General features: G+C 41.2%; 1 protein-coding gene across 1 annotated transcript in view; it reads left to right on the forward strand.

The window, feature by feature from the left end:
* Positions 1–24627, forward strand: part of LOC128740472 (uncharacterized) — a 42873-nt gene that overhangs the window by 13108 nt on the left and 5138 nt on the right. Inside the window, exons 2-15 of the mRNA XM_053836011.1 lie at positions 726–783; positions 852–1011; positions 1067–1378; positions 1558–1710; positions 1802–1971; positions 2128–2254; positions 11025–12101; positions 12619–12954; positions 13310–13456; positions 13747–13900; positions 16958–17115; positions 17392–17515; positions 17838–19190; positions 20259–20324. Coding sequence (XP_053691986.1) covers positions 726–783; positions 852–1011; positions 1067–1378; positions 1558–1710; positions 1802–1971; positions 2128–2254; positions 11025–12101; positions 12619–12954; positions 13310–13456; positions 13747–13900; positions 16958–17115; positions 17392–17515; positions 17838–19190; positions 20259–20324 — 4395 coding nt within the window. The remainder of the gene's footprint in view (positions 1–725; positions 784–851; positions 1012–1066; positions 1379–1557; positions 1711–1801; positions 1972–2127; positions 2255–11024; positions 12102–12618; positions 12955–13309; positions 13457–13746; positions 13901–16957; positions 17116–17391; positions 17516–17837; positions 19191–20258; positions 20325–24627) is intronic.

Raw genomic sequence — 24627 nt, forward strand, 5'->3', positions numbered from 1 at the left:
ATTAAAACAGAAGAAAGGATTCTTTCCAAGGATATTATCAGTCTTTTTAAGGCTGATGGTGTAATAAAACGATTTGTTTACAATTTGCCAGTTGAGCCCCTATCGCGAATCACTCCGGATATGATTACTTTACCGCTAATCCTCTCAATACTTATTTGCAACTGATTACTGACCAGACGAATGCAAACAGAATTTTGGATGCCAATTGGCAACAAAAAATCTAGTTGTACCCGGCGTTATACGTTATACGTAATATGCAAATCTGTACTGCATTTCTAAATGTAACCGAATTTTCTTTGTGGGCATATACTATGACTATACTGAAACTATCTTTTTTTCTCAGTAGTGATTCAACCTATCTCTAATCTTTAATGTGCCCACTTTGTGACGGTCTACTTGATTACTACTCAGGTGAACAACCTCAGTGCTTTCTAGTATACGATCCTATGAAACTTTATGCCCTTTATGCATATACACATCCTTTGAGAACGCACTACCATACATCAGTGTTTACAAAAGCCGGCGATTTACCTTTCTGCGCTCACAAAGAAGACTAATAATTCATATGCGCTACATGCAAATCGATTGAATCCAATTATTCCTTACACGATATTTGCTCAGTAAACTAATTTCTTATTTGAATCCCCTTAGATAGGCAGGGAAATGAAACAAAGCAACAATAATGATTTATAATACAACCTCTATTCTCCGTTTTCCTCCTGCAGTATTACAAATGAACAATCAAAATTTGCTACGAGACAATGATAGCAGAGCAAAGGATGGTAAGTTATCACTATTGCTGTTTAAAAATTAGGTTACTTAAATTAATAGTTAATCTTTTATCGCTTTTTACTAGTGATTAAACCATCCAATATTAGAATATGGCTGCACCAAAAGCGCATGTCGAAATTGGCAAAAGTTTTGTGGGCTGGTCAGGGCATGCGTTTGCGCACCGAGACATCGCAGCATCCGAAAATGAAACGATTTTTGGAGTGCGTTCCTCACGTCATGGTAATGCTTGATTTGCGTAAAACTGGCCACCTCCTAATTGTCTTTACTTTGCCAGGGTGTCATCAAGGATATTCACCAAGCTGTTGTGGACAACGATCTGGATATGTTGAAAGAAAAGTCTGCTGCTCCGATGCCCCGAGTAGTGCTAACCAGCAAGGATACCAACGGGTTGACCCCGTTGCACAAAGCTGCAGGACTGGCACACATCCAAATCGTGGAGTATATATTGTCGGTATGGCCGAGCCTATCTTCCGATGAGGATCACACAGGGAAAACCCCGCTGCATTGGGCGGCAAGTGCGAAGAACAACGCACGTAGTTTCAATCTGCTCGTGCAGGCCGGAGCAGATGAAACTGCATTGGATTATGTATGTATCGGTTGCGGTTTGGCCGTAAAAATGGTTCGTTATGAATATAGACCATTCGTTGAATGTCTGAAACATAGAAATATCTTCCACCAGAATAAAATAAAAAACGAACTATTTATGTATTTACCATCTAAAAAGAGATCGAATGTTAATCTATTACTTTGCACATTTTCAACCAGCGTGACAAACCAGCTGAGTACTACAAGAACAAACCCAACGAGATTGACAGGTCGTTGCTGACGGTCATTCCGGAGGCACCGCGAATATCGCAGCAAGGCTTTCCGGCCTATTTCGACTGGAGCATGTTCACCCTCGACGAGGATTACGACGATGTAATGTCCTATTTAGACGAAACAGTCTAGTTTCCGAATCACGTTTTTTCACTCAACTCAACCAATATTTGTATACCGTAACCCATTTCAGAGCAACGGTTCGCAAACGAGAATGAAACCATTTTTATCGCAAAATAATTTACTAGATAATGATGTAAATAACCCCAGTAGTGTTTCCAAGTCAAAATCTGTGCACAATTTAACTAATGGAACCCTAACCGACCTCCCAAACGATGACGATGAGAACGAGACCAAGAGCAAGTAATTATTGAGCGCTTTCTTTGTCCTGCAAGTGTTATCGTTGTTAGTGTGTAATTTACCCCAAAAAGTATAATCAGTTTGTTTGTTCCGATATCTGTACTGAAACGTTATCATCTAAGATTAAAGTTAATTCAGAAATCATTGCTTTTTTCACAGCAAAGAATCAGACCAACTGGATGCACCAGCAAATCCGACCGAATCAGCAAGTGTAGTTCCTGGGGATCCACAGGAGCAACCCGAAGATGTGGAGGAAAGTAAACCCACTGGTTCCGATACAATTCAGGTAGCCATGCATGACCGATTAAGTGACCTTTGCTCATTAATTCAGTTTTATTTTCTATTTTTTGTTCATCACAATTGAGTATTTTTTCTCTGCAAGTATTATTTGTTCACATTAGACGAACATTTACACACATACATACACACCATGTAAAACCGATGGTTGTGAGTCGTAGAATTGTAGCGGTAGAATGTAAGAGCTCGAATAATTTGAAAAAAAAAACACATTTTTTTATCTAATGAGCTCAGATATTACATGAAAAACATATTTTTTATTATTATAACTACAAATGTACAGACGATCGAATATCCCTTTGCGTATAAAAAGTATTACAGGCACGCAATGTAACATATTTTATCTTTGTAAATTTAAAGAATTTCATTCACCACTCACACACAAAAACTTCACAAAATTAGATAAAAGATAGCGTTAATCCATTTTCATCGGAATATAATTTGTTTTTTATCTCAGATACTTATTTCCATATCCCTATTACGCATCAACTGAGAATAACACGTGCACACATTGTATTTCAAATGAATACAGCAAAGATTCGCTAATTGGTGGTTCGTTAATTGGGCGGTTCGTTAATTGGGCGTTCGCTAGTTGGGCGGAAATGACAAAATTCACTGTCAAAATGAATCATTTGAGGGGCCAAGAAATGCAATTCAAGATCATATTTATTGTTGCTCATGGGATAATCCGCTGGATTCAACGTCACGTATTACGTCTAACTTTTTAGCTAAAGGTAATGTGGTATATTTGCGTTTTGTCCCTGTTCTTCCCGACAATTTGCGTACCCCTCAGGGAACTGTCAGTCAGCCCAATCAACGAACACTACAGTTGTGGCCCAATTAACGAATTCTGGCTGTAGTATATCTTCGATCAGTTTTTAACAGTCGTACAGTCGAATATATCTTACAGTTTGGGTTTCATGGGTCTCTTAAGCTGGTTCCGATAGCAAACCAAGCAAAAGATCATCTCGAACCGTTTGCGAAGTCAAATCCAGCATGTGGTCATTTCGAGTCGTTTCTGATTACAAACCATACAGGTGCGATGGGTGGTGTCTGGTGTCCTAACAGTAATTACACAATAAGATTTGATTTTTTACTGACAAATCTGCTGCTTGGCAGGATCGCCAATGTGAGTATGACGTAACCTCGTCTTAGTTCGTACATTGTTTAATGAAAAAGGGGCTATGGTCATGAATGTGCATTCAACTGCCGCAATGACAACGCATCACGGTTAAGCATTCCCGGCGGGATGTACTTGAAGGTAGTGAAAAAAATTAGGACAGTGTTGTCGATTTATCTTCGTGGTGCAACACAAACTTGAATGGACATTTCCTGGAATTTGAACCAATATCTGCCTGTTAAACCGTATAAAAGGTCCAGGTGGTAACCGACAGAAAACCGCTACCGCTCCTAAAATTGTGGCGAAGGTTAAGTAGCGAATACTGCGGAATCCTTCTCGTAACGGTAGATGTCTTGGCACGTCTTCTATCGTTAAGCGGCCCGCTCTCCGTATCACACCCTTAGCTGTGTAGGCCAGTCGGCAGTCGCCTTATCTTATTTCTTTAACTTATTTACTTCGTCTTCGGTTGGGTACTCTGACCACTGCGTCTATTATTTTGAACTATTGTGGTAAACCCTGTTTACTTCTTTTACTGTACGCTTCATGCTTACGTATCACTTATTGAGGAAGTGATAGACTGCTAGCTGGAGCGAGACAGGTGGAGGTGCCAATCAGGGATGACTTGGTTTATGAACCTTGTTACCCTGATCGGCGACGCAAACCAGCTCTCCCTAGGCTCTAGTAGGCCCTTTTTGAGATTCTGCAGTCTGCGTCCTAATAGTGCCCAACAATTGCAGAGCAAGTTTTCCGAGGTTTCGCTCTCGGCATTACACAGGCGACAAATATCATCTTGTACGAAACCGAGATTCCGAAGATGATATTTACTGGGACAATATCCTATCACAAGACCGTTAAGCGTGCTGAAATCTCTCTTATTGAGACTCAGTAAGTTTTGAGTAACCTTAATACTCGGCGTTATAATTTTTTTCATTGTATGAGCGATGATCCGACCACGGGAAGTGGCCGAAAAGTAATCATACACATAAGCATTCCAGTGCGACGTGGAACAACCTCGACGTAATAAAACACAGCTCCTGTAAAATCACGATTTTCAAACTTTATGTACCTTTTTCTTAGAAAGTTAACATTAAACACATTAAAACAAACTTTTTTTTGTTTTGTTAGTAGTAGTTTGTCAAAGACTTTTAAAACTTTTGAGCTTTGAAAACAAAACACAACTTGAGAAAAACAAAAAAAGAAGAAGAAAATATGGCTGAGAAAATAAAATGTTGTCTTCTTGTTCTTCTTTCTCTGGCTATGTTTTGTTTACAAAGCTCAAAAGTGATAAAAGTCTTTGCCAAGCTCCTACCAACAAAACAAAAAAAAGTTTCTTTTAATACGTTGTATAGTTTCTCGTACCATACGTTGTATAGTTTCCTATAGCTACAGATATTCTTATTCTGGGGCCGTACACTTCAGTACCCGTTATGACTCCTATTTTTGACCCGTCGGTATAGAACTTGATTGAACGTGAAGGTTCGTTTATCGTGTATGGGATGTCATAGTTGGTTCTAGCTTTGGTCACTCATTGTTCACTGTTCATTTCCGCAGCTGGACCAACAAGTAAAAGATTCTGGATACTAAAGTGGCCGGTTTTATCCCCGTCGGGTATTGTCTTCATTCGTTTAAGTGTTAGTGCGCTTTTCTCAGCCTCTAGCTTAACATGTTGATTCCGGGGTAGCAAGTGGTGGATAGCCTCTAGAGAATTTGAAGGTGTGCTTTTCATTTCTCCAGTTATGGTCATACATATTAATCGTTGCAGTTTGTTCAACATTTTAATAGCTTCCTTAGTTTTCGGCCACCATACCAACGATGTATCAGCTATCCTACGTCTTACAATGGCGGTATAGACCCACAACACCATTTTTGTTGGAGGTCCCATGTTTTTCCTATCATTTTAGAACATACTCATAGCGCAGTGTTTGCATTGCTAATTATTGAATCTAACTGTGCGTTCCAAGAAAGCTTAGCGTTCTCCCAGATATTTAACTGAGACGCTACATTTAAATTTTTCTTCTCCAAGGTGTAGAGATTGTAACTTCAGTTTCTTCTTCCTAGTGAAAGGAACAATGGATCATTGGAAAAGCTAAAAAATTTCACAGTTGGCTCCAGCATAGACATGTTCTGTCAAACACACTCGACGAACGTCTTTGACCGACTGTCAAACTGCCTTGCAATCTGATTGGTCCACCTAAAAAGACCTGTTCAGATTAACCGTTATCAACCGTCAACAACAACGGAACGGCAAGAAATTATGACGTGTAATCTGTATCACCCTTAAAGTTTACTCTAAATATTCCACGTGGGGCTTTAGTGTCCATCTAGCGGTAAGCATGAGCAAAAGCTACCTACAATGATCCATTGTTGTTTTTGAGAGATTGATGACCAGGCCTTCTTCACTACACCAAGACAGTATAAGGTTTAAGGCCCTCAGCATCTGCTCATCAATTCATTGCTCCCAAACCGTTTCTAAGCACCTCCATATCCGCTGTCAAAAGCGAATTACTTACCTAGGAAAAGCTAGAAATAGCATCTAGTTCAAGCGCAGGGCTGTAGACAAGCTACACAGTTTATCTACCCAGACCTTGTAGTTGTTAAAAAAAAACTACTTACCTTAACGCGTAAGGAACTGCACACAATTACGGGACTTCTCTGCGGACATTGTCCCACTCTTTACCATTTAAAGAGAATTGGTTCGGTCTTAACCGACATTTGCCGCTTTTGCAATTTAGAAATGGAAATTTCAGCGCACTTGCTCTGCTCCTGTGGAGCTCTTGCGTCTTCCAGGTACAGCTTCTTCGGAAGCTACCTATTAACTCCATACTCTGTATGGAAACTTCATCCCAAGAAGGTTATTGGTTTTATCAACCATGTAGTACCTTATTGGGGCACAGTCTTACAACCCAGCTCAACTGCATCAATGGATATGAGCAATCCGTAAACTGTGTACAGCAATCGGGGCCAGCTACAAAAGACAATCTTCGTGACTGTCGCAATGGCATTTTTGAACCCAGTACCCTTCTGGCATACAGAAAAAGGCCCTCTGTATTCTATCCGATATCACGTTGTCGAATTTTCCACGAACCATTATAACCAAATCATCAGCAAAATCTACAACTTGGAATGCTTTTACCTCTAAGCTTCTCTACCACCAATGACCAAAGCAGGGGTGAGAGAACCCCTCCTTGTGGACAACCTTTGGTTACAGTCACCGTTGTTGACAGCCGTCTCAGCTGCCTATGTGCGAGCGTACTGTGGATCCATTACTTATACTTCTCCATTACTAATACTTACTTACTTACTTACTTACTTACTTATGTGTCCATGTCCGCCGGTCCGGCAGAACAAAGGGATGAAATCAGAGTTTTCCACTGCTGACGGTTACCCGCCATGGCTTTTACCTGTCGCCAGGACAGGTTCTCGTCTACAGCCCGGATGTCGTTGGCTAGACTGCGTCGCCATGAGCCTCTGGGTCTGCTTCTTCTACGCTGTCCTCCAGTCGAGTGCTTCTCTGCAAACCTCGTTCGCTTCTTTCCTCAAAGTGTGTCCGATCCACTTCCACCTACGTTTACGAATTTCTGTGGCTATCGGCCGTTAATGACACCGACGATGGAGCTCCTCATTGGATATCCAGTTATCAGGTCACCAGGCTCGAATGATGTATCGCAGGCACCGGTTAATGAATACCTGCAGTTTTTGCGTAGTCTCCGCCGAGACGCACCACGTTTCGCAGCAGGCATACAGCAGTACGGATTTAACGTTTGAATTAAAGATTCGGGTTTTCGTATGTAGAGTGATCTGGTTTGAGCGCCAAATGTTTCGCAGACCTGCAAAGGCACCCCTGGCCTTCCTGATCCGTGTGGCTGCATCAGTCTTGGTACCACCATCGGGCGTTGTCTGGATCAGTGCTTAAAATTATCATTTGATACTCATAAATTTGAATATCAACTCGCTCCCTATGTAGCTGATATTTATCAGTATGAAAATCAATATCAATATCCAGTCACGATATTATTGGAACAGATAATCATTATTCCATCTCTAAAACTGAATATTATATATCAATACCAACGAATTCGGAAGGAAAAATGATACTCAGTATCAAAAATGTCAGTTACATCTCGAGGTGTTGATATTTTCACTAAGCGTTGTTTTCACCGTAAACGTTTGATTTCAACGCAAACCGCACAAACAGTTATCTCAACTTTAAAGTAAATTGTCATCACAATGCCTACTGCAATCTGTTGCGTCCCAATCCACTAGAATATAAATATTCAGTGCAAGACGCTGAAACTGATATTCATATTCACTGCCATGGAACTGAAAATGATATTCAGCTCTGACTTTTTTGTAACGCATTATGAATTTTTCGAAACGAATATACAGCAACATCGAAACTCAGCGACTTGGTTTATCAATGAATTTTTGTTCCAATGATATTCATATTCCATCTGGAAAAAAAGAGTTTTGATATTGCATTGACTCAAAATCAATCATTTTGAGTTTATATAAAGTGATTTTTTCCAGCACTGGTCTGGATACCAAGATATTGAAAGACGTCTCCCTGCTCAACTTGTTGTCCCTTTACTGTAAAGTAGGTGGAATTGTCAGTGTTCACTACCATAGACTTAGTTTTCGCTTTCGAGGTCATCTAACTTGCTCTGCATATCGTTTCGGCGTTGTGCGAGCAACACAATGGCGTCGGTGACAATGGCGGGCGAAGCGGTGATAAAATGCAGCTCTGTCTCACGCCAGCAGTAACCCTTATGGGGTCGGACAAGACGCCGTCGCGCAAAACCTTGCACGAGAACGCCGCGTACCTAGCCTCGATAAGATGGGATAGCTTATCTGAAAATCCTCTACGCCTAAATGCGCCCCAGATGTTTCCGTGGTTGAGTCGGTCGAACGCCTTTTCGAAGTCAAAGAACACCAGCAGAAGAGAGTCCTGGAATTCGTTGATCTGCTCCAATATAATGCGGAGCGTTGTGATATGGTCTACACATGATCGGCCAGCACGTAATCCAGCTTGCTGCCGCCGGAGAGTAGCGTCGATCTTCTCCTGAATCCGGTTGATGATTACCTTACAGAGTACTTTGAGAGTAATACAGAGCAACGTGATGCCACGCCAGTTACCGCATTCAGTTAGCAGTTTCCCATATATTGCGGAAAAGCTGATGCATCATCTGGACTGACAAAGATGGGTCAGCGTTGAGCATGTCGGCTGAAATACAGTCTATCCCTGCCGCTCTATTGGATTTCAGTCTTGATGACTACTACAATTTTATCCAGCGATGGCGCCTCCGAGTTGACGCGATTAATTCGACGAACTGTAGGCGTCATACGCTGCTGGTCTTGTTGGTCTCTGACATTTGGAACTCGGAAGAGTTGTTCAAAATGTTCAGTCCATCACTTAAGCTGTTCTGTACGGTCAGTCAATAGCTGACCAGCTCTGTCCTTTAGCGACATCTTTGTATTAATCCTGACACCACTAAGGCGGCGGCGGTTTCTCTTTGTTCGGCTGTGGAGTTAGTCCAGGCTCTCTTGTCCCGCCTACAAGCACATTTAACAGCCCTCTCCAGTTCGGCGTATCGTTGACGCCCGTCAACTGTCTTAGCCCATCTGGTCCGCGCTCGCTCAATGCCGGCTTTCGTCTCTCTCCGCTTGTCGATCTTCCTCCAAGTTTCATCCGAAATCCACTCCCTCCGCCCGCTGCTCGCTTTGCCGAGGGTTTCATCACTGGTCGTGATGAAGGCGTTCTTGATTCCGGCCCATTGCTCTTCGACGGTTCCACCAGGTGACAGCTCCGAGGCTCGAGATTCAAGTTGTTTGACAAAGGCCCTTCCCAAGCAACAATGTGAGTTTTATTGAACTCTTATGGTGGTCTTCAAGACCAACTTTGGTCTTAAATGCTATCATAAGAGTGTAATAAAACCCAAATTGTTACTTGGGTTTTCACCTCAGGATTCTCCAATTGGCGGACGTCGTAGCGGCACCCAACTTTCTCCTTCCGACGTTGGACACGTGCGACGCGCAGACGTATCTCAGCGATAACAAGATGATGGTCGGATGCAATATCAGCGCTGCGTTTGTTGCGTACATGAAGAAGGTTCCTTCGCCATTTTCGGCTGATGCAGATGTGGTCGATTTGGTTTTCTGTTCGGCCGTAGCGGGAAACCCACGTGACTTTATGTACTGGTCTAGGGGGGAAGAGCGATCCACCAATAACCATGTTGTTATTACCACAGAGTTCTGTAAACAGCTCCACGTTTTCGCTCATCTCTCCTAGGCTATGGCGTCCCATGACTACTTATCCATTACTAATACTTATTTACTAATTGGTCCATGTCCGTCAGTCCGGCAAAAGAAAGGAATACAGTTAGAGACTATGGCTCTCACCTGTCGGCACGGCAGTTTCCCGTCAACAGGCCGGTTTGGTTGTATTGGCTAAGTTATGTCGCCATGAGTCTCTGGATCTGCCTCTTCTTGGTTGTTCTGGCGGATTCCAGCTTTTCTGCAGATCTCGTTCACTCCTTTCCTGATGTACCCGATCCATTTCTACCAACGTTTTCGTATTTCTGTTGCTATCGACTGTTGATGTCTACGAAGATGGTTACTGGATATCTAGTTTTCAGACCAACAGGCACGAATGAGTTATAACTGACAGCGATTAATAAATACCTGCAGTTTTACGTTGTCTAGCTGAGACGCGCCGAGTTTGCAGACGTCTGAGTTGAAAATTTGGGGTTTGGTACGTAGAGTGACTTGGTTTGAGCGCCAAACCCGCAAAGCCACACCTGGCCTTCCAGATCGATGCGGCTATATCAATCTTGTACCACCATAGGGCGTTGTCTGGCTACCAAGATATTGAAAAGGCTTCTTCCTGCTCAGCCTGTTGTCCAGCTACTGTGAAGTTGGTGGGATTATCAGTGTTCACTACCATAGACTTAGTCTTTGCTAGATTGACTTGAGAACTGCTGCTGACTGGGATCTTAGAACCTAGGTGCTGACTGGGATCTGCTGACCCAGATCTTAGAAATAATCCAACACTGTGTTCTAGTAAGCGTCTTTCTATTGGAACGCTCGCCTCATATCGTAAGAAACTTATAAGCTAATGTTGGTTCTAAACCAGCGATTTATTCGGTAATTACTAAAAAGCAGTAATTCCTAACAAACGAGGTTTCAATAACTGTATAATGTATGTAAAATGAATTATTTGCGCTTATATAACAGATATCCACTTTGTAACTCGTTATCATGTATCCTGTTTAGTTAGTATATAAAGGCACTGGTGTATAATAGTGCAAATCCTATAGTTGAATCTTTATTCAGAAATTTTGTCAAAAATTTGTTAGGTTATTCGATGTCTGTTACCCGTCTTATTTTTTTAATTTCCGCAGAGTATTCTAAAAATTATCATTAACCGCTGAGCGTATCATGTACGTTATAGTTTTCCTAGATTGCACCTACAATTTCTAATCTGTAGAATATCATGAACTAGAACAAATATTGCGAAATAGCATGCTCATGTATGTAGTAGATTCAGATCTAATGGAAAAAGTTTCTTCCAGCTCTAACCTCACAGTATTCTTATTATTTCAAACCACTGCGAACAATTTTGTCCCATTTGCTTTTATTTCAGGCCGAAGCAGAATCTATGGTAAGCTCTGCAAAGGAAAATGAGGCTGCCATCGACACTGAGGGCGATCAAACAAGTGAACAGATCGTGCAAGACGAGGCTGAAAATAAAGAGGTTGCCGAGCAAAATGATAATCTAACGAAAGACGAAGAAACAAATGGTAATGAATTAGAAAAAGTTGGTGATGAACAAGAGGACGAAGGTGAAGGCAATAATATAGGTGAAGAAAATGAATTAGAACCAGCTGACAATGAACAAGACAATGAAGATAAAGACAATGGGGTAGTTAATGGAGGAGAGGCTGTGCTTAATGGAGTTACGGAGCAAAAAAACATATCATCTGAAGAAACTAACGAACTAGACCATGAAGGTAATGTCCCTGAGGCAGTTGAAAATGCAGAGCTTACAAACGAAAACGTAATTGAAGAATTAATGAAACAAGAGGACAATTCCGAAAATATCGACCAAGATAACTCACTTAAGCCCAATGATGATATTGACAATACAAATCTCGACGAAAATGAAAATAATCAAAATTACGAAAAACCATCCGACGAACAGATTGACGTGAATGGAAACCATGATGATTCAAATAATACTCAGAGTAGACAATCGTCAGCAAAATCAAAAGAAAATGATACAACAACACAAAATCAATCATCCCGGCCAGTTAGCACTACCAGTGTCAATCAAAGCGATTTGAAGCAGAAATCTGCTGCATCCGTTAGATCCTCCGTTCACTCAGCAAAATCAGCTAGTAGCAAAAGCACCCGTGGCGCCTCCGCAGCCTCCCAAAACAATAATGATGAAGTCATAGTTGAACCAAATGCTGCTGACGATATTCAATCAACTCACACATCTAGACCGTCAACGGCAGCAAGTCAGTCAACCTCATCGCGAGCCGAATCGGCCGGATCAACTGTGCGCAACGCCTCGGCGGGTCGTCGTCAGTCGGCCAAATCTTTTACCGTCACGGAAAATCGTCCTGAACAGAACGGGCGCGAGAATGACGAAGAGGACAGCAACGATGACTCAAACCAAGCCGATGTTGAAATAGTCCATTACAAAGCTAGCGATGAGGTATAAAGTCTATAATCTTTGGTTTCAGTTCTATCAAAATTTTATACCAAAGTCGAACTGTTACTTTTTGCCTATGGAATGGATTGAATTATCTTTAACCAATATATATTTATTCATAGAATGTCTATCAGCAATTAATGTTGTCCATTGTTTTTTGATTAGAAAGCATTTTTCTACAGCATTCTTAGAAGCATAGACAGTTTGTACCATTGATATCCTTAGAGCTATCTTAGATGTAACTAATCTATTTTATGTGTATAAGAATGCATAGATTTGTACTTTTGGGAAAAATCGATCGTAGAATGACAACAAAATAGAAACATAAAAGCATTCGTGTTTGTATATGTGTTTGTTCAATGTTCAAATATAATATGAAGTATTTCTGTCTGTCTTATCAATTGCTGCCTCTCTTTACGATAGCCTCGAACTATTCGAGTAGTTATGTCTAACTATCCAATTTTTCTTTTCTTCTGTTTACAATTTGCGTGTTAAATACCGACTAATCGTTTTCATTCAGGACGGAAACAAGGACAGCGCTCCGACGGAGGAATCGCCCGAAGTTAAAAATTCAGGCGGAGAAAATGGGCCACCCATCGAGGCCACTGTCGCGGATGCTATTGATGATCCTAGTCCTAAGGAAGAGATAGATGTCGTAAATGACGAAGCAATCAACCGAAACGATGGCATTTCTGCTTCGGAAGCTATTAATGTAACAAACTCTTCAGAAAACGAACAAACAAACGCACAAGACTCGCCTGGTTCGACCCTGGAAATCGAGGGAACCGTCGAGGGTGAAGCGGATGACGGTCAACTGCACAGTGCTAAGCCATCCAACAGTTTAGACTCATCCCATGTAATATTTTCAACATAGTTTAGACATTGCTAGTAATGGTAGAAATATTTAGATTGATGTATCGGTGTCACTTGCTTCTATACAAGGCAAGCGAATGGCTTCTGTAAATACGCATCTTCCTGTTGTGTATCCATTGAATTCGATTACTTCCGGAACGAATCGCTATTCCAAGTTCCACAAGCTAGTGATAAATTATTTTCCAAATCTAGTTCTAAAACAGTTTTCACCTTATTTTGGCTAAAAGTTTAACATACTTTTTACGAAATGGCGTTTGCACCTTATTATTTAGTTTTTTCTATTCCAAATGAAGTATGAATATGGCTGAGAACGAATAGTATCTGTATGTCTTCCACAGGGGCACACTGTGCAGGAAATTATCAACAATGGCGACATGGAGCAGCTGGCGGTAATCGTGCTAGATGGCAAGGGTAGCCAATTGTTGGGTTACCGTTCAGAGCTTCCGGAAATTCAAGCTTTTCTAGAAAACGTGCCTTCCTACATGGTAAGAGCGATTTGGTTTAATACCTAATTGAAAAGATTTCAAGTTTCCGCATAAATATTGCAATGTATTTCACCCAAAATGTAAACTATTCACCGAACAATTTATGTTCAGCTTGAGGTGAACCCAAAAACAGAAACATGACTTTGAAGTTTCTGTTTTCGTGTAAATACTTCATTAGTAGCACGCATGCAAAGATACCTAAAATAAGCACCTAAATCAATCATACCAAGGTTACGGTTAAAAACATGTCGTAAATAATTGTTTTGTTAACCATTTCATGCTCCCACCAGAACAAAATCCGCCGCGTTCACATAGCAGCACGAGAGGGCAGCTTACGAGACTTGCAGTCGGCTCTAGATCGGCGGAAATTTGCAACTGCCAAGGATGAGATTTCACCACATGGCGCGACACCTCTGCACGTGGCAACCATCTTCGGACATTCAGGTAAGCAGTAATTTATGCAGCAGTTACGCCGTTTTCGAGAAATTACTCTGTTATGAAACAGTTGGTAAAACATTTAAACAATCGCATAAGATGATTTTCAATCAGCATTGACGAAAGACGAAAGACTTTTAGCACAATTTTTGTGTTGTGCTAACGCAAGAACTGGATTTTAACTCTATTCTACCGGTAAATGTTCAACGCCATGCCGCCTCAGCCAATATAGCAGTAAAATGTTTGAAATCATGTCTTAATGGCCACATCCTTTTTGCAAAGATAAGGATCTATGAATAACAAAGTTTCACGCTGCTTGATCGTACCACAGTACAGGGGAGTAATCTGAGCTCATTTCTATCACAGACAAACAGACGAGACACTCGAGTTAATTCCATCGTCCAATAAAAAAACACTTATTTTTCAATAAAGCATTTTTCGCAACATAGCCACACCGCGGCGCGCGAGTGTTGCTTCGATTTTTTAGTATAAAACCATACAAATGTAAAAACCCTGCAGCATAAAACCCTACAAATGCAAGCTACTCCGCAACATGCATAACAGAGGGTACTAGTGTGCAAGCAAAATGTGTAAGACGATGGTTTTTAAAGGATTTTCTTCTATGTGTCTTGTCAGTTCGTCAGTGTTTCTATGTTTATCTAACGACATCTGCTGGATATGTTATACCATCAGGAAGTACGCGACGTTAGACATAACGGACATTAGGCATACCCAGCTAGCACCAACTCGTATATCAATGTACGAAAACTATCGTAAATATCTCCTGACAAACTCGAAATCGTAATTAAACCTGGATAAAGTGGGAACAAGTTGATTTTTTGTCGTATATAATGATAATGACTGACATACATACGATTTTCAGCACAAAATCGTAGAGTAGTACGGAGCGACTCGCGCTTAATCGAATATTATCGTTTATAAATACTTATATAGTCGTAACGCTCAAAATTATTCGTAATCACGTATATCGCCTCCAAAATAGTACGGATATGCCAATTTTGCGCATGAAATACGATTTATTTAGCATGTATATCTGTACGTAATGCTGATTTTTACCTTTTTTATACATATGAAAATGCTAGCTGGGTAATGAACGATATGGGAGGCATAATTTACAAAATTTCGCTTTCACTTTCCTATGAACATGCACTTGAACTAATCACCGCTCTGTCGCATACAATGGGAAGATGGACCGCCACATAACATTGGCATAATCTTAAGGGATTATCTCATCCGGCAATCCGGCATACAGACATGTAGCATAATGACCGCTTGTCATAATTTCTTTAAAATCATTCTGACATTTCATAGATGATTAAAGGCGAGTCGGAAGCGCACCCCACAGAAATCCCATTTGTTTAGGTTTCGTTCGTTTCGTTTGTTTTCCTAGAATGTTTCTTCAATTTCAAGTAGGGATTGCAAAAAGTTAAAGTATTTATAGATTTAGAAACAGATAAACTTAGTCTGTGTGAATTTATCTGGCTAGAACTTATTGGCACAACATCACAATTTGCATAGTAAAATTCCTGTAATAATTAAAAGAAACAATAGTTCTGAAAAGATTATCGTATTACCATAATTGGTGCTATATTAGGTACACAACGAGTAGAACTGCAATGAGAATGGATCTCGTTTCCGATGCAACTCAATATCGCATTAAAGTGCAAGTTTCATCATTGACTATGTCAAATGTCAATGTCTTTCAAATTTTACTACGAAATTTCACGCAGGATTCACTAAACCAATCCGGAAATTGGCAGCTAGAGCTTCTGAATAGTCATACCGTCAAGCAGCGATGAAAGGCAAAATAATATCAAACTATGTTATGAAAATCGTATAACTTCACATCAAAATTTGGTCTTATTTTGGTTGACATAGTTGGTAAAATAATATCAAAATTATGCTCCCTAAGTCTAAAAGAATAACTACTTGTGTTATTTGAATAACAAATTACTAACATGACTGTATTCAGTGTTTGGAATAACAAAATTTTATTATTATTAAAGTTGTATTGAATATTAAAGTCAGAATAAGACATGATAACACAATCAGTTACTCATTTTACTGGTTAAATAACACACTAAAGATTGAGAGCTGTGAGTTTTACTCCCACTTTCGCTAAGTCTATATTTTTGGCTTAATATCAAGAATTTTTCAGTTTGCCTGTATCTATATTTTTCGCTTTAAGCATTTGTTCTTTTCCAACAGAAAAAGTAAACCAACTGCTATACGTCGTTAGGAAAAAAATTCGAAGACTGTTCAAAAGTTAATTTTCATAAAAATGACGTTTGTGGATTACTCTAACGATTCCTAGGTAGATTCCTAGATACCTGAGGTAGATTTCTTTATACGACCTGTAACAAACAATTCTACGTGAATCTAAATGTAGACAATGGCGTTTAAATGTTGATATCTCATTTTATCATTTGCAATTGAACTAAATTTTCCCTAATTGCGATTGGAATTCCCTGGTATTCTGATTTCCCTGACTCAAAACCAAAATCCCGACTCCTAATGATTATTTCAGAAAGTATTTCCTATTTTCTCCATTATACGCACGATAGAGGCACGTCTACCCAATTTAATGTTACTGACGCACAAGAAACAAAGTTTCTCAAATCAATCGTCAGTTGTTAATTTTTCCCAGACCTGCAGTGACGAGTACGGGCTTTCCGGTTACCCCACACCACGAAGGAAAACCAAGGCCATCGGTGATCCATATCATACTATAGTTTGTTGAATACACAACAGTCACACGACGGACTGGACTAATGACCAGTATGACACGATTCCAATTTAAATGTAGTTTTCCTTCAAGTTTCGAACAACCTCCCACACTAGGACAGCAAGCAAGGACAAGAATAAGACATCACCGCTACTTGGCCGACCGAAGGTGTTTTAATAACTGTCGGTGCTTATCAGCGAGCGGATGTAGACGAATAGTGATGGCGGAATCAGAAATTATCGACATAAATAGTACCGCTATTTAAACGCATACTAAACTGAATGGGGATTAAATCGGATTTTGCAATCTTCAAATTACAGGTATTGTGCGGTACCTGGCCGGACGTTTCCCAGAAACCACCAGCGCTACTGATGACCAAGGCCGTACTCCTCTTCACTATGCAGCCATGCTGAAGGATAACGGCCATTTCTATAACCTACTAACCCACCTGGGAGCGAACCCTAAAGCGGAAGATAACGTAAGTGGAAATAACTTTCACGCAATGCATTATTGAAAGCTACGTATGTGGCTATAGCTGTGCAATATGTAGATTACTGCAGCTGCCTTGCAACGAGTTCTGGAACATTAACTATTCATTACTGTGCTGCAATAGCTATTGATCCAAACAACATTTCCCAAGCTTGATTATATTTCTAATAATACCGCAAAAGCAATTAATGTCGATTCAGACATGAAATGAATACGGTTTTTTTCTCCTTCTGTTACAATGCGTTGCTCAATTGCTTCCGATCAGTTGAATCATCCGGCTGAGTTTTACTTGAACCACGATCAATCCAGCGATTTGCTCTGCCATCGACAGCTACTGCAGGACTATGGCGCCGAAGAGGATCTCGTTGATGAAATGCTGAGTGATCAAGGTATGGATTTATCAGTGCCTTCCTCTAAGCGATGATCACATAGTGTGCGACATTTTCCAAGGCTCGATGTTGTCTGTCTATTTTACGTTTTTATATTATTTAATATTTTGGCACGTGCTTTCGGAGAGCAGGCATTTTTGCTTTTTGCTGTATTTTTTTTTTAAACAAGAGTGAAAATCGCATGGAACTCCCTTGTGTCTTGAAATTGGCCATCAGCTGAAAGTGAACTGTTTCCAACACCAACTCATGGTTGTCATGTTTATTCTCATTTCACTTCACGCTTTATCTCAACCCCACTGGGGTCACGGATTCATCACTGTAGTGCCAGATGATCAGCACAGCGCACGCCGTGAGTTGGACGATGTGGATACTCTCACTACGTTGGAACGATGTTTCAAAATTATTCACGAACCAGTTGGGGACCTAATGAAGACGGTAGAGCTTCCGACTAACAGTGTTCCCGGTAGTGCTTCGTCTCTGCGGATATTGATAACCTCATACTTAGCCAAGTTTTTAAAGCAAAGTGTCTTCGATAAAATCAAGAAACGACAGACTAAGCTAGATCATAATCTGTTCGACGTAATTTGGCCGGCGATGAAGAAAGCTACAAAAGAGAAGAAAATCGATGAAGATCTAAACGTAGGAATCGTAATACCGGACTATGATGTGTTCGTAGTTTTTCAGGAATTTTTAGTGCCGTTGATTAAGGACATGCACTGCATAGATTTGCAGCAAAATTTTGAACCCCATCAGGCAATTCAGTTCTTCCCCAGATACACAATGACTGACATATTACATCCACACCGCGAAGGAAATGGCAATGTGCTACGGGAAAATTCCGATGAAATTGAGCTTAATCTAGATACTTCGGGGAAATTCATTACCGGTGCAGTGATTGAATGCTGTCGCAACTTGGACGACTTCGAGTTTCCGTTAAATCTAAGCATCGCTCACTTGGAACGGGTGGAACGCATCCTTACTTCGAAGATCCTTTCTATGGCCTTTGCTGCTGCTATAGGTGAAAAAGAACTGGGTACCTACTATACGATGAACGAAGTGCTGGAAAGCCCTTCCGAAATTCGGACAGTACTTGCTGCTAGCGGTCTACTGATTCCAATGCTTGACCATTCAGATCCATACCAAATAGCGGAATCTATTGCCCTCAACGGAAGGTATTGGCCATACGGTCGAGGAGTCTACGTCAGTCACAATCAGGATCTCGTAGCATGGATCAACACACAAGAACATCTTCGAGTGCTAGTTTGTACAAGCTCCCAACAGCCTGCCAACATTGGAGCCGCCTATTCGAAAATAGGTCGTGCTATGAACTTCCTGGAGGATAAGATCCAGTTCAAACACAGCTACCTCCTAGGATATCTAGTATCACGACCGTCATTTCTCGGTACCGGTTTTAAGATTACCTTGTCTTTAGAGCTTCCCCATCTGCGTAAGGAGAAAGAAAACCTCCGGCATCTGTGCGTAGTACGAGAGCTACATTTGCTAACATCGGACGATCGGCAAACCGTTCGGATGAGCAACATGCGCAGCTTGTCGCAGTGCGAGTGGCAAATTTTCCAAAATTATACCAGTGCGATCACTAACATTGTAGCACTGGAGAAGGAGCTTTCGATGTCTAACTCGTTGCACATTGCGGCCACTTTGCTGAAGATATTTCGTAAGAAAAAGAATAGCTTGGTGGAAGCAGCGCCAACCCACTAGCGACACCCTGTACCGCCGTTTTCCACCTACTACCGCTTACTGAATCAGCTCTTAGAGATATATAGCTACTTACACCAACCGCAGCAGACACACTTTTTTGATGTTAGCAAAACTATGATATGATAGTGCGTGTGCTAGATATTGTTACAAAATAAAGTTCCTAATTTCTGTTTGAAACTTACGTACAAAAGCTACGCTAGACTTACAATTTGTACCGAGTATTCAGCCAAAGTGATAGTAGAAAACAAATTGTTGGAAAGATTTTGATGGAATACCATTCGGGTTAGTAACGTACCTTATATGATCAATCAAAGTTGTCATTACAGTTTAAGTGTTAAATGTTTCCAATGTGATGTCTTCGCATAACCACAATTTGCGATTAAATTCACTGTTCTCCCTCTGCCGCTCAGTCTCGAAACAACTATTCATTTGTGTTTCTATCTAACTGTGTATCCGACAAATTTATAGGTATTCGGGGCGAACCAACTACCGATTTTCAAAAAAGCAATGCTCCAGCAAAGCAGAAAATTTCCCGTAAAGTTTTCTGGGAAAACAGAAGACTCTGAATTTTTTTAATACTGTTTTCGTTTATAAGAAACCCCTGGAAATAATTTCAATAAATTCTTTGTGCGGTCATTTTTTAAAATACTTTGGTGAAAAAAAAACCATTCAAATCAATAGTTAAAGATGCAATTAAAATTTATAAATTCTATATAGAAAACCGAATGAAGATTAAATTAATCTAATACAAAGTCGCGTTTCAGCAAGCTGAACACAGTGTCGGATTAACAGGAGATACTTATCAATGTAAAAAATCTTTCCAACAGCTTGTGCTCGTTTTTTAGTGCTGAAATATTTGATCTGGTTTGTTTTTTTTTCTCAGTTGCCTTAACTAATGACAACGTTGTGCACACGAGTTGCATGCGTAATCGCACAGCTGTTTTCGATTGCAGTTGTTTGGTGTAGCACAAAGGTCCTTTAAATAACCAATCTATTTTGTTTATATCAAAAATAACAATTTCAGAGCATAATGGTTCACAAGTAGAAATACCCCTATTCCGAACAGAAGAAGGACGATACCTCGCAACTTGTAAGTAAAGTTTATGAAAATTATAAAAGCAGTTCTTAAATTCCACTCTCTACGTAGAGAATTGTTTAGCCCCTTCTGTCTCATGGTCGCCCAAGTTGTCCATGAATTCCAATAATAATAAAATCAGCAGACCTTTAATTTTGGACATTTGAATACGGATGTTCTTACTTCAGAACGTAGTAGAAGCATTGTTCTAGTTGTACTCAACGAATTGATCATTAATAGTCTTTTCAGACGAGCACAAGCAACAAACCAGCCGATGACCCTTGGGACAGAGAGGGTTAATATTTTTTGTAGCAATCATCAGTGGAATTAGATCATATCTTTCTATTGCAGTAGTATAGTTGTTATAAAATGAGTACACTAGAAGTTGAGTTATTGAATAATACATCTGCGTACTCCGAGAAAAGTAGGGTAAAATTCCCTTCATTGGGCAAAACTGCTAGAAACGGACGCGTGCCGTGACCAAGGGCCACTCTATTGGAATCCTTATAAAAATATCTTTCTTTCGATATAAAAAGATTGAATGATTCCTGGCGCTATTTGAAGATATTGAGATAAAGGACCTTTTTTTTAAAAAAATACTCTACTACGAGATTTTTCAAAACCCGGTGCGATTTTTTCGAAAAAAAATTGTTTATCGTAATATTTCAAAAGCCATTTTAACATTACATTCTTTTGATGTGAAAAAAGGTCTTTCTTTCTTGTAAAATCCGATGAGAAAAACAAAAGTCAACGTTGAGAACGTCCCACCCAAGCATACAAAATTAGGTTGTTCACGGCACGCGTCTGTTTCTAGCAATAAATCAACATTTTGTGTTAAAAAGAGCTTTGTTTATGACAATCAAGGACACTTAGTTACTTAGGTGGCTTGCCGTCCTAAGACAAAGCCTGTTGAACAAAGTTTCTCCATGTAACTCGGTTGAGGGCTATCGCTCTCCAATTCCTCGGACACCGAGTACTCTTCGTTAGATCTCGCTCCACCTGGTCTAACCATCTTGCTCGCTGCACTCCTGGTCGTCTTGTTCCTACCGAATTTGAGGCGAACACCATCTTTACAGAGTAGTTGTCCCTTGTCCGGCATTCTTGCAACATGCCCTGCCCATCGTATCCGTCCAGCTTTAGCCACCTTCTGGATACTGGGTTCGCCATAGAGCTGTGCGAGCTCATGGTTCATCCTCCGCCTCCATACTCCGTTCTCCTGTACGCCGCCGAAGATCGTTCTTAGCACTCGTCGTTCGAACACTCCGAGCACCCGCAGGTCCTCCTCGAGCATTGTCCATGTTTCATACCCGTAGAGAACAACCGGTCTAATAAACGTCTTGTACAGGGTGCGCTTTGTACGGGGACTTAGTCTGCTCGACCGTTCCGTTGGTCGACCGTTGACCGACCGTTCGGTTCATAACACCTTGTAGCGCTATGTTGAACAGCAGGCATGAAAAACCATCACCTTGACGAAGCCCTCTGTGTGATTCGAATGAATTTGACAATCCACCCGAAATTCGAACACAGCACTGTGCACCATCCATCGTAGATTTAATCAGTTTGATGAGCTTCCTGGGGAAGCTGTTCTCGTCCATGGTTTTCCATAGCTCTTTCCGGTCGATGATATCATATGCGGCTTTGAAATCAACGAACAAATGATGCGTGGGAACTCTGTGTTCACGGCCCTTTTGAAGGATTTGCCGCAGTGTAAATATTTGATCCGTTGTAGACCGACCTCCGACGAAGCCGGCTTGATAAGTTCCCACAAATCTGTTCGCAATTGGTCATAGTTGGCGGAAAATGATTTGGGACAGCACTTTATAGGCGGCATTGAGAACGGTGATCGCTCGATAGTTCTTATGGTCCAACTTGTCGCCCTTTTTATAGATCGGGCAGATAACCCCATCTTTCCACTCCTCCGGTAGCTGTTCCGTATTCCAAATTCAAACAATTAGTCGGTGTGTACAAACGGCCAGCTCTTCTGGTCCCATAATTAATCACATATTGCCGGACATATTGCCGTAAATTTCTCGATGTATACTGCAATATCCATGTTCCGCCTTACTGGTAAACAGCTGGATAATGCGAACCATTGGTGCCTTGTGCAGTGAGCATAAAATAAACGCTGCAGTGGTTCACAGTCTCTTATCTTAGTTCCTACCTCATCGTGGTAGGATACAAGCAACCTTGACGAGGAGCGACTAACCAACACTGGTGGTAACCAAGATCGTCTGACGGCAGGAAATGAGGGCTCTTTCGAGCTACGTTGGTCGTCCGGTAATACAGTGAGGTTGATCGAGGGTTTTGCAAACCAACACCACTAAAAAGCGAAGCAAAGAACGACATAAATAGGAAGTCGGGTCTGAACAATTGGTAAAGACCTTCGCGACGAAAACAGGTTAACGATTGGAAATGCGGAACACGGAACTGTCGGTCCCTAAATTTTCTCGGAAGTAAACATGTGCTTTCTGAAGAAGTGAAAACCGCAAGTTCGATATCGTAGCGCTGTAGAAAGTAATGCTGAAAAGGAACATTGGTACGTGCCTATAGGAATGGTCATACCATCTATCAGAGCTGCGGCAACACACTCGAGCAGGGCACAGCTTTGATTTTGATGGGCGAGAAGCAGAAGAGAATAATCAGGAGGTGGCCGATCAACCCCGCCGAATGTGCAGATTAAGTATTAAGGGTCGATTCTTCAATATTAGCATAATTAACGTACACATCTCGCACCTTAAAAGTACCGATAAGGCGAATAAACGCGAAATTTACGCGAATAATACGACCGCTGCTCAAAACATCATGTCAAAATCATCATCGGGAACTATACTTTTCGGGATTTCCATGAAGAGAAATTTATACCGGTTCAGAAGATTGGACGCAAACCCGCAAACAAACGAAAACGGGCTAAGACTGGTCGACTTCGCCGCTTCCAACAACATGACCATACGTAGTACCTTTTCCCAGCATAATCTTCGCCATTGGCACACCTGAAGATCACCCAAGCGGATGGAATCACAAATCGACCACGTTCTGACAGATGGTCGGCACTTTTCAGACAATATCGACGTCTGAAACTATTGGGGCGCTAGCATTGATTCGGACTAGTAATGGTTAACATACGTCATCCACCACGGTATAATCTAACGCGACTGAAGCAACCGGATGTTGCTGAAAGCTACGTGTTATCGCTTGATGCCGAGCTGCCGAAAGAAGATGAGCTGGATGAAGGCTCTCTTGATGGTTGTTGAAATACCGTTAAAACAGGTATTATCCGCATGGCGGAGAACTACTTAGGTCGTGTGACACAGAATCGACGAAACGAATGATTCGTCGAGGAGTGCCGAAAGTATTGGATGAGGAGAATGCTGCGCAGAGCCAGGATGTAGAGCGATACAAACAGATGCCGAGGTAGCAAACCGGACTCTTGTACGAGAAGAAGCGCTACCAGGAGGAGACGGAGTGCGCGGAACTCGAGCAGCATTGTTATGATTTGGTATACCAATACGGAGCGACTAACGGAAGAGTAGAAAGATGGAGTTATTTGTTCTATCTGTAAGAACCTATAAGGCTGAACAAACTGGATTGTGAGAACTACCGAGCTATCCGAACTACCGATACTATCCTGAGTACCGCAAACCAAGCGCTTGCCAAAGTCAACTTCCATCGACTGTCGCCAACAGCCAATAGATTCGTGGGAAGTTATCAGGGAGAATCGATTTATCAACGAGCCAAATCTTCACACTGCGGCAGATCCTCAAGAAGTGCCTCGAATTCCAAGACCTCACGTATCACCTGTGTAGGGAACGAGCCGAGTTAGATGAATCAGCGTAAAGCAAATCTAATGAAACTGAATTATTTACTTGAGTGTAACTGAAATCCCTTGCATAGGAAGAATACCGTCATACGAACGGTAAGAGACAAGGAGAGAAATATATCGTTACGCATACTGTGTTACGCATACTGTGGCAAGATATAGCATACTCTAAACAAGAGTCAGTTTTTGGACGAACGTAGACTTTGACGGACGTTGTTCCGTATTCCGGAGGGCTCGGTTGGAATTAACCGACGGACACGACATTGGCGTAGTGCTCCCAAATTGTGAGTATGTTAAGTTGAATATAATAGTGGCGTCTGGCAAACGCCTGTTCGAGAAAATTAAAAAAGATGCTTGTGCGCATCTGGCTGTTTTCTGAACTGCCTCTGCGAAGGCTGTTTTTTGAACATATGTGTTTTTTTGCGTGTGTGATTGCGTGCCTCCGGGAAGGCAGAATGGTTTACTGAAACACGCTGGTATGCGTAGTTTGAACGCCTCTGG

This window comes from Sabethes cyaneus, chromosome 3 (genome assembly GCF_943734655.1).
Source record: "Sabethes cyaneus chromosome 3, idSabCyanKW18_F2, whole genome shotgun sequence".
NCBI lineage: Eukaryota > Metazoa > Arthropoda > Insecta > Diptera > Culicidae > Sabethes > Sabethes cyaneus.